This window comes from Nannospalax galili, unplaced genomic scaffold (assembly GCF_000622305.1).
Source record: "Nannospalax galili isolate Female #2095 unplaced genomic scaffold, S.galili_v1.0 scaffold500, whole genome shotgun sequence".
Classification (NCBI taxonomy): domain Eukaryota; kingdom Metazoa; phylum Chordata; class Mammalia; order Rodentia; family Spalacidae; genus Nannospalax; species Nannospalax galili.
In genome coordinates this window covers 1,881,579-1,897,000 of record NW_008347292.1, presented here as the reverse complement: position 1 = coordinate 1,897,000, position 15,422 = coordinate 1,881,579, and the positions used below count along the sequence as shown (strand labels likewise).

Below are 15,422 nucleotides of genomic sequence, written 5' to 3'. Positions count from 1 at the left end.
GAAGATGGAATGGGAGTCATTGAGAAGGATGAGATGAGCCAAGAAAGCTCAGGGACTTGAGAGTGTAGGGGATTCAAGACAGGCAGTAGAGAAAATGTCAGTTGCTATCAAGTCTTGGATTGCTTATTGGTTATAACTAAAGCCCTTGTTGCCAGTAGGAGGGAGACGCTTCTTTGTTAATATTTAGCAAAAGTAGGCCCTGGAGCATTACATATAGTATGTTCTCAGATGTTTTATATTGCGTAGGCAAAGACAAAGCAGAAGGTTAGACTCGCCCAAACTGTTATCAGTCGTGTGCTTTGAATGGCTCTTTAACAGATTTCTTCTTTGTAATTTATACTTTTCATTTTTTCTGCATAGATCAGTATTATTACTATTATATTACTGTATTTTATTGACAGGTTCTTATTGTGCTGTGTAATTCATTTTGGCTTTAGGCTACACCTTCCTGCCTCAGTCTCCCAAGTACTGAGATGACAGGTGTGGACCAACACATTTGACTTGCATTATTTTTATAGTCAGGAAAAAATTGAAAATATAAAGCCATTGTAATAATTGCTTATTTTTTAATAAGGAAGAAAGGTTATGTTTTAGGTTATAATTTACATAAGACAGTCAACTTGATTTGTATGCTTAAACTGTTGGTCAGTGGAATAAAGTTCTGGCCATTATGGCAGATTAGTATTTATTATAGATAGTAATTACTATTATAATATTAATTTAAGAAAAATTACTATTACAGCTGTCAATGAGGTTATTTGTACTAAGGTCAATAAAGTTGGTTTCTTATAAAACAGATGCCTTCTTTTACCCCAGGATTAAGAACTTGTGCTTTGTACCTCCCCAAAGGCCTCACCTTCAAATTCCAACACATGAATTTGGGGATTAGCATTGGGAGGGCACAATCAAACCAGAACAAGTACACTTCAGCTCACACAGCTGGGAAGGAAGATCAAGGGCCTGAACTTGGTTGGCTCTTTATCAATGTCCTAAGTTCTTGATAGCTAAGTTCACACTGTATACCCTTCTTCACTTAATAAAGGAGAAAGAGCTTGAGAAATTAAGAATGAAGTGAGTTTGCCAACCATGACCAGCCAATTAGTTGGTACTCATACACTTACAAAGTCCCAAGAATTGGGGGGCTGGAGAGATGGCTCAGTGGTTAAGAACACTGGTTGTTCTTGCAGAAGACCTGGGTTCGAATCCCAGCACCCACATGGCAGCTAACAACTGTCCGAAACTCCAGTTCCCGGGGATCCGACAGCCTATTCTGTCCTCCGCAGGCATTGCAAGGCACGGGTACATTTACCTGCACACAGGCAATACATGCATACACATAAAATAAAAACAATAAATAAAATATTTAAAAAAAACAAAGTCCCAAGAACGATGTAAACTGCCCTACACGATGACCGGTCGTGTGGCAGACACTCAGTGTGTGAACCAAGAAGACAGAAGGGCCCAGAGTTTTCTAATTGCTCTCTCAGCCCTGCATACCTCCTTCCTCGGCCCAGAGCTCCTGTGAAGCTGCTCACCCTCAGTTCCCACGGCTCATGTTTGTCCACAACTGAAGATACAGAGTCCTTTTCGCTCTGTGGGTGGTGCCTACAGGAGCACAGGGAAAGAAAAGGATAAAATCATTAGAATGATGGGCCTTGGAGGTGGCTCAGTTGGTAAAGTGCTTACTGAAGCAGCATGAGGAACCTGAGTTCAGATTCCTAGAGGCACATGTGAAAAAGTTGGACATGCTGGATGTGGTGGCGCATGCCTTTAATCCCAGCACTCGAGAAGCAGAGTCAAGAGGATCTCTGTGAGATCAAGGGCAGCCTGGTCTACATATCAAGTTCCAGGCCAGTTGGGGCTACCAGGAAACCCTGTCTTCCCCCGCCCCCCCCCAAAAAAAACCGTTGGACATGGTAGCATGTACTTGTGAGTTCAGAGCTGGGAATATAAAGACACGTCGGTCTCTGAGGCTCTCTGGCTAGCTAGCCTAGCATAATCAGCAAGGTCCAAGTAAAATGAAATTCAGAGACCCTATCTCAAAAAAGAAGGTGGAAAGTAAACGAGGAAGACACAGGAGGCTGCCTTCTGGTCTTCACACACATGTGCATGCACATGCAATGGGTTCCCACATACACACATATACCTGTATACACACATGCATCCAGACACATATACATAAGTACACGCCAAAGAAATTGCACTTTGAAAATATCTGATAAAAATTTCATGTCCTCTTTCTTATTCTTTTTTCTAGATAGAAGCGGATTCTGTGATGTCTTCGGTGGATCCTAACACTTCTGGTAATACAAAAGTTCATATTTTTAGTGCCATTATTTAGACATTCATAAAACTAAATTTACAAACAACATAATTAAGAACTGTAGGGATTACTTCTACAACATGGACATATTCTGGACAAATGACTTACCTAACCTTGCAACCAAAAAGTTAATCTTATCTTACCTGTGTATAATGTAGACAAGCTCACTGAGCCATGTGCTCCTCTGTGACCTGGGCAGATGGCCTTAATCCTCATGACCCTTCCTTGCCCTCATCCTAAAATGATGCTTGAGAGAGAGAGAGAGAGAGAGAGAAAGAGAGAGAGAGAATGTATCAAGTGCTGTTGAAGTGCTTATCTCGTTGCAAACAATGAGAGACATTTAACACATCTGTTTATGATTGTGTGTGTGTTGGTCTAGGGACAGAAAGGGCAAAATTCTTCTGAAAGAAGAGTCTGACTTTTACTTCTCCATTTCATGTTGGACATACTGTTTCAATAAAAAATAGAGGAGGCCCTTGTTCTGGAGCACAGTTCTGAGAAAGTGAAGGAACCAGTTCTCAGCACTTCAGATCTGCTCTTGGCCTTGAACGGATGCTCAGAGTCAGGCTGTTTTTCTTTGTGGCACAATTGTACTGTGGTGTAAACTCTACAAGAACAGATAGACTATGCATTGTATTTAAACACATCTTTGTTTCTCAGCATTTAAAAGAAAAGCTTTTGAAAAGTTTTTATTGGTTTATTGAGTTAGCATACAAAGAAATAGGTTTGATTATGGTATTTTCATACCTGTTTTGTCCTTGTTTGTCCCCCTTCCCCAGCCCCTCTGCTGGTCTCCTCCTCACCCCCATAGCCCCCCTCTGCTGGTCTCCTCCTCACCCCCATAGCCCCCCTCTGCTGGTCTCCTCCTCACCCCCATAGCCCCCCCTCTGCTGGTCTCCTCCTCACCCCCATAGCCGGTTGCTTTCTCTCTTTCCTTCCCCTCTTCCTTCCTTAAAAACTCTTCTCTCATGGTTCCCTTTCTAGTTTTGAGACATACGTGCACACACACACAAATTTAAGTTCCATATATGAGAAAACATGCAGTATTTGTTATTGTGTGTTTGGCATATTTCGTTTAACATGGTTTCTAGTTCCATCCATCTTCCTGCAAATGTCATGATTTAATTTTTCTTTATGATTGACTAAAATTCCACTGTTATGGACTACATTTTCTTAATACATTCATCTTTTGGACAGCTAGGTTGAATCTATTTAAGAAATTAGTATTAGTAGTGGAGCAATATGCTAGTACTAGTGTTAATACTAATTAGTACTAATACTATTTATTAGTAGTGGAGAATAGACGTGGATGTGCAGGTATTGCTGTGGTAGGACTTAGAGTCCTTAGAGTATATGCCCGGGAGTGGTATAGCTGAGGCATATAGTTAAATTTTTAGTTTTTGAGGAACCTGCATGCTTCTTCCTAAGGTGGCTATACCAGTTTATAGTCCCATCAGTAGTGAGGAAGGGTTCCTCTTTCCTCACTACCATTGTGGTGTTGCTTTCTTTTTTCTTACTGGTATAGATTCATTATACATTATGTTGGACTTCATGGGGACAGTTTCTTTCAAGTGTATCATGTACATTGGCAACATTCATCCTCTTCCCGTTCCCTCTTCCCCATCCCACCTTAATGTCCTTGTTTCCCCCAGTCTTCCTTTTGCTTTTATGTCGTGTGTGTGTGTGTGTATTCATAAAGAATTCTAGGGTACACAAATAAGAGAAAGCATATCTTTCCATGTCTGGCTTATTTTGTTAATATGATAGATGCATCCATTGTCCAGCAATGACACCATTTCATTCTTTATGGCTGAATAAAACCCCACTGTGTACATATACTGCATTTTATTTGTCATTCATGACTGATTCCTTAACTTGTTGACTATAAGTAATATTGCAGTAAACATGACGCAGGAATCCTTTGGGTATTTCCCAGAATTGGTATGGTTTGGCCATATGGTAATTCTACTTTTAGTTTTATTAAGGAAACTCCATACTGATTTCCATATTCACTGGGCCAATTTACATTCGTACCAGCAATACATAAGAGTTAACTTTTCCCTGCATCCTCACCAGTGTTTGTTGTTTTCTTAAAGATAGTCATTTGGACTGGGGTAATGAAATCTCATGTATGCTCATGTTACATGTGTCTGCATGCATGCATGCCAGTGCACATGCATTTGAACATGGGTGTGTGGATGTGAGGACCAGAGGTCAACCTTTGGTGTTGGCCCTCAGGTATTATCCTCCTTGTTGATTGAGATAGGCATTCTCGTTGACTCGGAACTTGTCAAAGTAGGCTAGTCTGTGTGGCCGCAAGCCCCAGGGATACATCTGTCTCCACTTCCCTGGCACAAGAATTACAAGCACATGCCACCATGCCCAGATTTTTTTAAAAATTTCTGTATATGAGTGTTTTGTGTGCTTGTATGTAAACCACCACATGTATGCAATGCCCACAAGCACCTTGCTGACTGAACCATCTCCCCAGACCTTTAGTGTGGTTTTAATTTGCATTTCTGTGATACCTAAAGATGTTGAACAGTTTCTCATATTTACTGGCCATTTATACTTTTTTAGAGAACTGTCTGTTCATTTGTTCACTTCATTAGTCCTTTGTTGATTGGCTTGTTTGGTGGTGGTAGGTTTTTTGTGTTAGTTTAGTCTTTCGAGTTTTTTATATATTCTAAATATTAATCTGTCAAATGTGTAACTAGCAAAGATTTATTTCCCATTGTGTAGGCTGTCTTTTCACTTGATTAACTGCTTCCTTTGATGTGCAGATGCTTTTTAATTTCATGTAATCCCATTTGTCAATTCTTGGTATTATTTCAAGAACTGTTACAGTCCTCAAAAAGTCCTTGCCTATGCCTATATATTGAAATATTTTCCTTCCAACAGTTTCAGGTCTTACTCTTAGGGCCTCTGATCCATTTTGAATAGATTTTTGTATAGGATAAGAAATAGGGAGATTTCATTTCCAGTACAATCTGTTAAAGAGGCTGTCTTTTCTCCAGCTTATGTTTTTGACAGCTTTGTCAAAATTCGGTGATTGTAGTTGTATAGATTTATTTCTTGGTCCCCTCTTCTATTCCATTGATCTGTTTCCCACCCCCTGTTTTTGTACCAGCAGCATGCTGTTTTTATTATGACTCTGTATGTATTATAGCTAATTTTGGTCTGCGGTCTGTTTTGTCACATAATTGCTACACCTGGTTGCTCTCTAGTTTGATTAACTTGAAAATTCTTTTTCCATCTTTTTGCCCTAAGATTGTGTTTGTCCTTGCCTGTGTGGTACATTTCTCATGGGCAACAAATTGATCATATTTTTTTTAAATACAATCTGAGTCTGTTAATCCTCATAATTATTATTGAAATGTATGTATTTATTCTTGTCATTTGTTCCTTTTGTAATGTTTGCTTTCCCAATCCTCATTTGCTATTTATTTTATGGTGCCGTTTTTTTTTTTTTTTTTCTTGTGATTTCAGGACATGTTTGTCTACTCTTCAGTATGTAGGATTCCTTCATATATCTTCTGTAGTGCTGGCTTTAATTTGTGTTAATCATGGAAAGTTTTTCATTCTTCAGGTTATGAAAGATAACTTTGCTGGTCATAGTATAGTACTAAGTTCGAAGCACAGAGGAACGCCACATAGTGATGTTGGAGTAAGAGTCCTTTAATAGTTAGCCAGGTAGTTGAGAGTGGGCTCAGACCCAAAATAACTCTACCCCAAGGGGAGGAGGAGTGGAGTTCATAAAGCCTAAAACCACAATTTTATCATGTCAGGGGCAAAGCCAATAACCATGAATACATCAAATCACCATAGTTATATTGGCTAGGGGCAGATCAATTAACAAAGAAGGTTTTAGTTAACAAAGTTTTTAGTTAAACAAGTTTCTAAGTTTTGGTTAGGAAAACAAGTTTTTTAGAATTGTAGAAACAGTGGACTCTCTGGAGATGCAGGTGTAGCTGGACAGGGCGTTCTGCCTGGCTAGTTGTAAGTTTCCCAGTATTGTGGAAAAAACATATTCCCTGAAACTGCTGGCACAACCTTTATGGGATGGGTTCTGCCTGGCTGGCTTCAGGGGAGCTGCTGGGCGGAAACGCAGGGTAAAGCAAAAGTCAGTTAGAACAAAATGGAGTCAGTTTGGCCTCTTCAATAGTCATCTGGATTAGCAGTTATTATTGTCTTCAGGACTTGAAATACATAGTTCTTGCCCCTCTTGGCTTTTAGTGTTTATTTTGAGAAATCTGCTGTTACTTTGGTGGGTTTGCCTTCAGATGCAACTTGGTGCTTCCCTATTGTAGCTCCAGTGTACTTTCTTTGTTCTTTAGTGTTTTAACTATAATATATATGGGGAAGTTCTTTTATGGTCTAGTCTCCTTGGCTTTCTAACTGTGTCCTGTATTTGGTCATCTTCTCCCTTCGATTTGGGAAGTTTTCTGCAGTGATTTTATTGCCTGTGCCTATCATTTGAGATTCTTCTCTTTCGTGTGTCCATTCTTCTTCTCTGTTTTTCTTGGTGTCCCACAGAGCTCTCATACTCTGTATTTTCTTACTGGTTTATCTTTATCATTGTCTGAATGTCCTATCATCTGTCTTGTCTTCAAGACCTATTACTCTTTCCTTCCATTTCATTTATTCTATTGATGAGGCTAAACACTAAGTTGTTTCTTCTGATAACAAATACTGAAAAACTGTTTTCAAACATTCTTTGGTACACATATAAATTTACCATTTATTAAAGATGAATGCAAGTATGCATACTAATGAAATAGATGTGCTTATTTTTACATAGAATATTAAATCTTGACTCAATTTTGAAATTATTTTTATTGAATTTTTTAGAATTTAATACAATGTATTTTGCTCATATTCAGATACCCTCCCCTATCTGCAGCCCCTCTTACTAAACCCTCCACCCAATTTTATGTTCTCTATTATTTTTTTAAGGCCTATCAAGTTTAATTTGTGTCCCCAAATGCCCTTTAGTGTGGGTCCATTTCCTGGAGCCTGGCTAATATACCACAGTGTCACACTCTTAAAGAAAATTGATTCTCCCTTCCCCAGCAATTATTGGTTGCCAGTAGTTCCTCAGTTAGGGTTGGGGCTTCTTATCCACTTTACCCATCTATGCTAAGATTTTAAGGTTTAATTTAATGAGCTCTCATTTCTAAGTTTGGATTTCAATTTTTCGTATTTCTTATTTCTGTTGATTTCCACTTTCATATACTGCACTGACTTCCTTATTTCATTCATCTGTTTGTGCTCTCTCTTAATTCACTAAAGAGTTTATGTCCTCTTTGAATTTATTGAACACAATTATTCTAATCATTCTTTTCAATTCTTTGTCTGGGATTTCATAGAATTCACTCTCAGTGGAGGTCATTATTATGGAATTAATTTTCCAAGGAGTCCTGTAACTTTGGATTTTCACATTTCTTATGTTCTATATTGGGACTTGGACATCTGGGATTAGGCTATTGTTTGAATTGTTTTTAAATCACCAGTGTTCTTTCAGTGAAAGTATGTGTAGTGTGTAGTGGGATTAGTGTACTAGGACTGAGGTTTCATTTCTCTCCATTAAATGGAGGTATAGCTCAATAGTTAGACTACTAAACTACTAGAGGCACCAGACTTGGCCTCTGTGTTATTCCAAGAGTATAATACTATCATCAGAAGCAGCCACAACCCATGGATAGATAACAATATGGAAATACAGTGATAGTTAATTAAAGAATAGTCACCTCTTAAGTAATTTGGGGGGGGTGAAGGAATACAGGTAGTACTATGTGCACTAAGACATTGTGTACATATCTTGCATATGAATGCAAAGGAAGTAAGCAGTAGCAGAATGATTTGTCAGGGCTGGTGTTAACTTGCTGTAGAAAACACCTGTGTGTTTCACTGTGTTCTTGATAAGATTCAGAGACAGTAGCATTAGGGGGTTGTTTGAGAAATAGGTTAATTGTTAATAGTTTTTCAAGCTAAAGGTATTAATAATTAAGTAGTAAAATGAGAAAGCCAGAAAAGGGGACAAGAAGAAGTAAAGTATGAAAGGGAAAGTATTAATGTATGGTTAGAGGTATGATAAAATAGAGAATAGGTACAGAGAAACAAAGGATAGTCATAAATGCATATGATGAATCAGACAAGTTATATTCAGATGAGTTACAAGCAAAAAGTAAGCAAGCATGATGGTGAGTTCTAATTGTCAACTTTCCACAATCTATAGTCACCTGGGAAGAGAATCTCATGAGGGATCGTCTTGAGCAGGTTGGCCCGTGGGCATGTCTGCAGGGGATTGTCTTAATTACAGTTATTGATGAGGAAGACCCTGTATTGTGGTGGCACTGTTCCCTGGGGTTGGTGATCCTAGGCTGTGTACATGTGGAGAACAAGCTGAGCACAAGAAGCACACGGGCATTCACCTTCTCTCTGCTCTGGATTGGGGATGTGACAAGGGGCTTCAGGTTCTTACCTTGACTTTCCCGAAGTGATAGATTATAACCTAGAATTATAAACTGAATAAATCCTTTCTCCCTGAAAGTTACTTTTGTCAGGGTATTTTATCACAGCAACAGAAAGGAAACTAGACTTGTGACGTAGAGAAGTATTGATAAAACTAAACAAAAGGAATAAAATGCAATAGGAGATACTGTAACCTCAGTCAACTTTCCTTCCTAATTTGGATGAATGTGGTTTCTCCCACCCCTTGAATGTCTTTTGTGGCAGTCTCTGCTGATGTGGGGGAGGACTGTTAGCCTCAGTAACTCAAACAATTTAATCAGTATGCTCTTCTTGCCAGGTGGGACTCCAGTTTATTTCAGAATTTTCTCGTCTGAGTCCCACACCCCTCATTGCCAGTTACTAACTTCATTTCTGGTGTTTGGGGACACATACTTTCCATGTAGGATTTCCTCCTGTAACTGAGGCTTTGAGGGTATGGAAGGCCTGGCTGGTCACATTTGGTTTTGTGGCCAGTGTTCTCTTTGTGGCTGCAGAATTTACTCATGTTTGCTGGGGAGACCATTCAGTCTACTTTTTATGTTCTCTTATACAGATTCCTTCTCAAGCTATGCCATCCAAGGCACTGGTAGAATATTAACTTCAGGCTCCTGTTACCTCTCCTGCCTCCATCTTGGAGCCCACACAGCTCCAGCCATCCTTCCAACATTGGTGCATCCAGTCCCTGGTTGCATCTCTGCAGCCTGGTCATTCTCTCTCTAGCTCACTGTTGTTATAGTGTCCAGGAAGCTATGATACGATTCCTCCTGGAATTGACTCCAATAAGTAGCCTGGTGTGACTGAGCAGCATGGGGTAGCTTGGCACGTGTTGACAGCCACTCTTGACTTCTCTGTGGAGAAGATCTCACGTAGGCTTATTTCTTTTTCCTTACGTCATATGAATAAAGTCTATTTTTTTATTATGTTTTTAATTTTATGTGTATGAGTATATTGCCTGAATGTATGTGAGTGCACCTGTGTCATGTAATGCCGTAGAGGTCAGAAGAGGATTTCAGATTCCCCTGGAACTGGAGTTAAGGATGGTTTGTAGCCACCATGTTAGCTTCAGGCTCCTGTACCTCTAGTGCTACTGTCTCTGAATCTTATCAAGAACACAGTGAAACACACAGGTGTTTTCTACAGCAAGTTAACACCAGCCCTGACAAATCATTCTGCTACTGCTTACTTCCTTTGCATTCATATGCAAGATATGTACACAATATCTTAGTGCACATAGTACTATCTGGGAATCGAACCCGGGTCCTCTCCAAGAGCAGTCAGTGCTCTTAACCACTGAGCCACCTCTCTGGCCCCTTATTTTATTTTTATTTTTTATGTGTATGAGTGTATTGCCTGCATGTGTGTAAGTGCACCCATGCTGTGCAATGCTCACGGATGTCAGAAGAAGGCGTCAGATCCCCTGGAACTGGATAGTTGTTAGCTACCATGTAGGTACTGGGAATCGAACCTGGGTCCTCTGCAAGAGCAGTCAGTGCTTTTAACAGCTGAATCATCTCACCAGCCCCTAATAGAGTCAATTTTTAAAAATTAGTCTTCTGGCTTTACCTTTCACCAGTTGCACAGAGGTACCTTCTAATCCACTGTGATGATAAGTTGTTTTGTTTTGTTTTGGTCTTTTTGAGGCAGGGTCTCTCTATAGCCCCAGCTGGCCTGGAATTCTCAATGTAGACCAGGAGATGTAGACCTCACAATGTGGACCAAAGATCCACCTGCCTCTGCCTCCCAAATGCTGGGATTAAAGGCGTGTGCCACCATGCTGGGCAATTAGTTTTAACTGTCAACATTACACAACCTAGAATCACCTGGGAAGAATTTCAGTGAGGTTGGCATCTATGGGTATGCCTGGGGGAGATTGTTTTGTTTTTGTTTTCTTTGAGATGGGGTCTCTGTAGCTCCAACTGGCCAGGAACTCTGTAGGTAGACCAGGTTGGCCTCAATTTTACAGAGATCCACCTGCTTCTGCCTCCTAAGTGCTGGGATTAAAGGCATGTGCCACTACACCAGGCCTGAGATTTTCCTTGAGTTAATTTAAGTGGGACCCACTTGATAAATAGGGCCCTGAATTGTGTGAGAGTAGAGAAAGCACAGGAGAGCACTAAGCATACATGTATGCATGCATGTCTGCTCTTGACTGTGCATGTGACCAGCTGCCTTAAGCTCCTGTCACAGTGATTTCCCTGCAGTCATGGATTGTAACCTGGAATTGTGAGCTAAAATGATCCTTGGTCTCCTGAGTCACTTGGCTGTACAGGTATCACAGCAGCAGAAATGAAACTAGGACATGCAGCATCTTACTCAGAAGTCCTTTTCATTTTGATTAGTTAATTTACAGGTGTGATGAGTTTATAATTGGAAAATTCAAACCATTCAAAGGCTTGAAGACAGAAATATCACTTATAATTTCAACATACAGAGGATGATTCTGTGTTTCACTCCCCTCGTGTGTGTATGTGTGTGTGTGTGTGTGTGTGTGTGTGTGTGTATTTAGATGGTGTATTAGTTACTTGTCTTGTCATTGTGATAAAATACCTGACAAAACAAGTAAGAAGGTTTGATTTTGGCTCACATTTCCAGGGTGTGGTCCATCATGGTGGAAGAGCTTGAGGAGGCAGATCACATTTTGGCTACAGTCAGGAAGCAGAGAGCAAAGCTTGTGCTCAACTTGCTTTCATTTCTTTATTCAGCCCCAGGCACCTGCCCACAGAATGGCACCAGCTGCATTTAGGATAGGTCTTCCCACCTCAGTGGACCTAATCTAGATAATCCCCTCACAGACATGCCCAGAGCTTCATTTCCATGGTGATTCTAAATCCTCTCAGATTAACAATCAAGATTAACTCACAGACGGGGCGTTACTAGGTAGCCAACATTTGTTATCCTCCAATTTCTGTTTCAACTTCCAGCCTGCTGGGGTTACAGGCCTGCACTCCCATTCCCAGCTGATAGCTGAATGACTGGAAATAATGCTGAACCACGAGCAAGGAAGAAGATTGGGGGCTGATGAGGCCTAAAATTCAATTTTGAGTATGTTAAAATTCAGAAGTTTTAATCCATATGTCAAAGCAACTGATTGTTTGCATATGGAACTCAGAGGAAAGCTCTGTAGTCAAGAAATAAAATTAAGAATATCAGCATGTAGATGGCTTTTTAAATCATGTGTAGGGTAAAACCATCTAGACAGGTGAACTAAACATCTTAGGAACTGTAGTTAATAGAGGAGTCAGGGAACAGATGAGAATAAGGTAAATAAAGGAAACAGGAATGACAGAAGGGCAGAGGGAAAGTCAAGAATTCAGTTCAGGGCTGGAGAGATGGCTCAGCAGTTAAGAGCACTGGCTGCTCTTATAGAAGTCCTGGGTTCAGTTCCCAGCACCCACATGGTGGCTAAGAATCTTCTGTAACTCCAGTTTCAGGGGATCAAATTCCCTTTTCTGGCCTCCATAAGTTTGCATGCATGGGTACACTTATATACATGCAGGCAGAACACTCATACATAGAAAATAAAAAGAAAATTTAAGAAAGGAATGTTGATTCAAAATCCAGAGGAAGTGATATTTCAATGAAGAGACTGTGGTCAGCATTACTCTGATAACATATATGAGTGAGGAGTGTCCATTTGAGTCAGCAACCTGGAGGTATATTTGATTTTAAGAAGAATTAGAGTGTGTGATGATGTCACCAGCTAGGCTAGAGTGGGTTGAGGATAAAGAGGAGTGATAATGTATGACAGTCTGGAGTGGCTTGGATCGAGATGTTTTGTTTGCTTGTTTGTTTAAGCTAGAAGAACATGTTTCTTAGCCTAATAGAATGGTCTAGTGAAGGAGAGAGAAGGAAAGAGTACAAGGAAAAGAGGGAGGGAGGGAGGGAGGGAGACCAACCTTTTGTATGAGGAGATAGGAGCCAGTCCATACCAAATTGGCTTTTCAAAATTACTCCCTTTTTTGTTGGGGGGATTGTTTAAAGCTTACAAAAAGTTGCTAAATAAAAATAGTGCAGAAAATAGCTTCATACCTTTTATCCAAGTTCATTTTTTCATTTTTTTCTTAATTTCTGCATTTGCCTTATCTGATCCCCCATACTGTACATTTCCATAATACATCATATTTTTTATCTAATTTATCACTTATGTTCTATTTTTAACAGTTAATCTGATAATGCACTTAATAGTTTCTTTCCTCTTTCATTGCAGGAATTAGTTTTTACTGTTACATTTCTATAATTGGGAATATTTTTGCAACACTTTTATAACATTGGTAACTTTGATGAATACACCCCTCACTTTTTTGTTTTATTTTTAAAGAACATTCCTCAGTTTGTTTGGCTGATATACTATGTAATTAGGGTATGATTGTATGTATCTACCTTTAATCCCTTTGTAGCAAAAATTGGTAAAATGTTCCAGTCATACTTTTAGTGATGAAAACTGCTCCACTTGCAAACTTCATAGACATTGTCTGACTTGAAGCACACAAAGACTGAAGGAAGCTGTTTCAAAGTTCCATAACTGGTCAGACTCAGATTAAGTGTCTATGAAATGCCCAACCCTAGGTGACACATCTATAATGCAGCCTCTATACCTAAGGCTCAGAGAACGTAGTGGGACCGGGTAGAAGGGATATTTTTAGGCAAAGCTTCCTCATGCAGCCAGTTAACCTAAAAAGCACAACTGGCCAATGTATAAAGAATAAGAGACTGAAGAATGCTTATCCCTGAATAGGACACCTGTATCAAAACTTGGCCACCCAAGCCTCAGGGACCATTGTAGAAGAGGGGACAGAAAGACTGTAAGAGCCAGAGGTGGTAGGTGACCTCAAGGGAACAGAGTTTTCCAGACAACTGGAAGTTACTCATATGAACCTACAGCAATGGTAACACCATGCACAAGACCCATTCACATAAGCTCACGCCAGACAAACTCCTAGCATAAAAGTGAAAACAAAGCTCCAACCTCAGCTGAGTACCTATTGGTAGCTGATAACTGCTGGAGGAGGGAGAGTCGGTTTTCTTTAAGGGTGTGATAGGTTAACCAGGCTCCTGTGGATGGACCCACCCAAAGGATGTTTGGGGACACAAACTTGACATGATAGACCTTAATGTATATGACAGTATATGAAATCCAGTGGGGGGGTCACTAAAAGAGTGATGCAGATAGAGGAGGGGCTTAAATAGCAAAAATATGAACTTTGCAAAAATTCAATAAAAAAAGAAAAAATATTAAGAAAAGTAAGCAACAGTGAGTTTCACTACAACTTCAGATGGCAAATATGGGTGTAATTAGAGTCCAAGTGGAGAGGAGAGAGAGATATAGGGATGGAAAAATGGTGGAAGAAATAATGAAAAGTTTTCAAATATGATGAAAATTATACATCTTCAAATATGTGATATTCAATGAAAGTCAAGTATAAGTAACTTGAGGAAACCATGCCAAGGTACATAATGAGATAGCTCACAGTGATGATGTTTAAAATGTAAATATCCAGGGAAAGACAGACACAGTACATAGAGGAACAAAAATAAGGGTGACAGCAGACTTTCTGTTGGAAGCAGTACAAGCCAGGAGACAGTAGAGGCACCTTTCTAAAATGCCAGCCCCACCAAAAGTCCGTCAACCTAAAATTGTATGCTGAACAAAAATATGTTTTAGAAAGGAAGATGAAATCTAGACTTTCCAACCATACAAAGTTAAAGAATTTAGCAGCAGATTTACTCAATGAGAAAAAATAGGAGTCATTTAACTGACTAATCAAAGTTAAAATAATTATCAGTTGTGGAATTCATAATGTAAAGAGTTATAATGACAACAATATCACCAGAACCAGTAACTGACAAAATGATATTTTAAAAATGATTTATAATAAAACAACTGCTAAGAGAGAACAGACAGGAAAAGAAATCATAGCAAGATTTAATTTTTCAAAAGGACCAGGTCGCATAATACAAGTCTTTATTTCTAGCTATTCAGGAGGCTGAGGCAGGAGAATCATAAATTTAAAACCTGTGTGGGCTACAGAGTGAGCTCAAGGCCAGCTTGGGCAGCTTAGATGGTGTCTCAAAAAGTAAAATGGAACTCTCCTGGCCTGCTCTCCTGCCCTCAGGCCTCTCTTGGGGTAAGTCTATCGCGCAGCCCTCCATGCCTTGACTCCCCCAGCCGCGTTCACCCTTCCATCTCCCCGGCTGTTCTCTACTCCTAGTTTGGGCCCTGTGCCATTCTTAGTCTTGGGGCCTCAGACACCTGGGGAGCCAGTGCTGCTTCCTGATCCTTTTCACCTGGACCAGCTTGGTGCCTTCCTTGGGCCCCAGGAGCACTGCTTCTGGACCTGGCCCCACCCTCACCTCCCTCTACTTCCCTGGTCCTGCAACACGCCAGCCTCTTTCTGGGGCTGACAGCCTCTTTCTGGGGCTCCGAGGCTTACCTTTCCTCTCCCTGATCCTTTGCATCCAGTACAACCCAGCTACTCAATCCACTCCCTGGGAAATCTTGGGGCTTCTTCCCACCCCATCTGCCTTTGCATCCCTGCGCGGCGCGGCCACGGCGAGGGTCTCAGGTCAGTGCAACACCCAAGTTCCT

At 40.3% G+C, this 15,422-nt stretch overlaps 1 protein-coding gene across 7 annotated transcripts in view; it reads left to right on the top strand.

Annotated features, from left to right (window-relative positions):
- Window positions 1–15,422, top strand: part of Efcab11 (EF-hand calcium binding domain 11) — a 205,976-nt gene that overhangs the window by 6,042 nt on the left and 184,512 nt on the right. For all 7 annotated transcript variants that reach the window (XM_017800804.2, XM_029568634.1, XM_029568630.1 and 4 more), the window contains exon 3: window positions 2,258–2,303. In XM_017800804.2, the coding sequence (XP_017656293.1) occupies window positions 2,258–2,303 (46 nt within the window). The remainder of the gene's footprint in view (window positions 1–2,257; window positions 2,304–15,422) is intronic.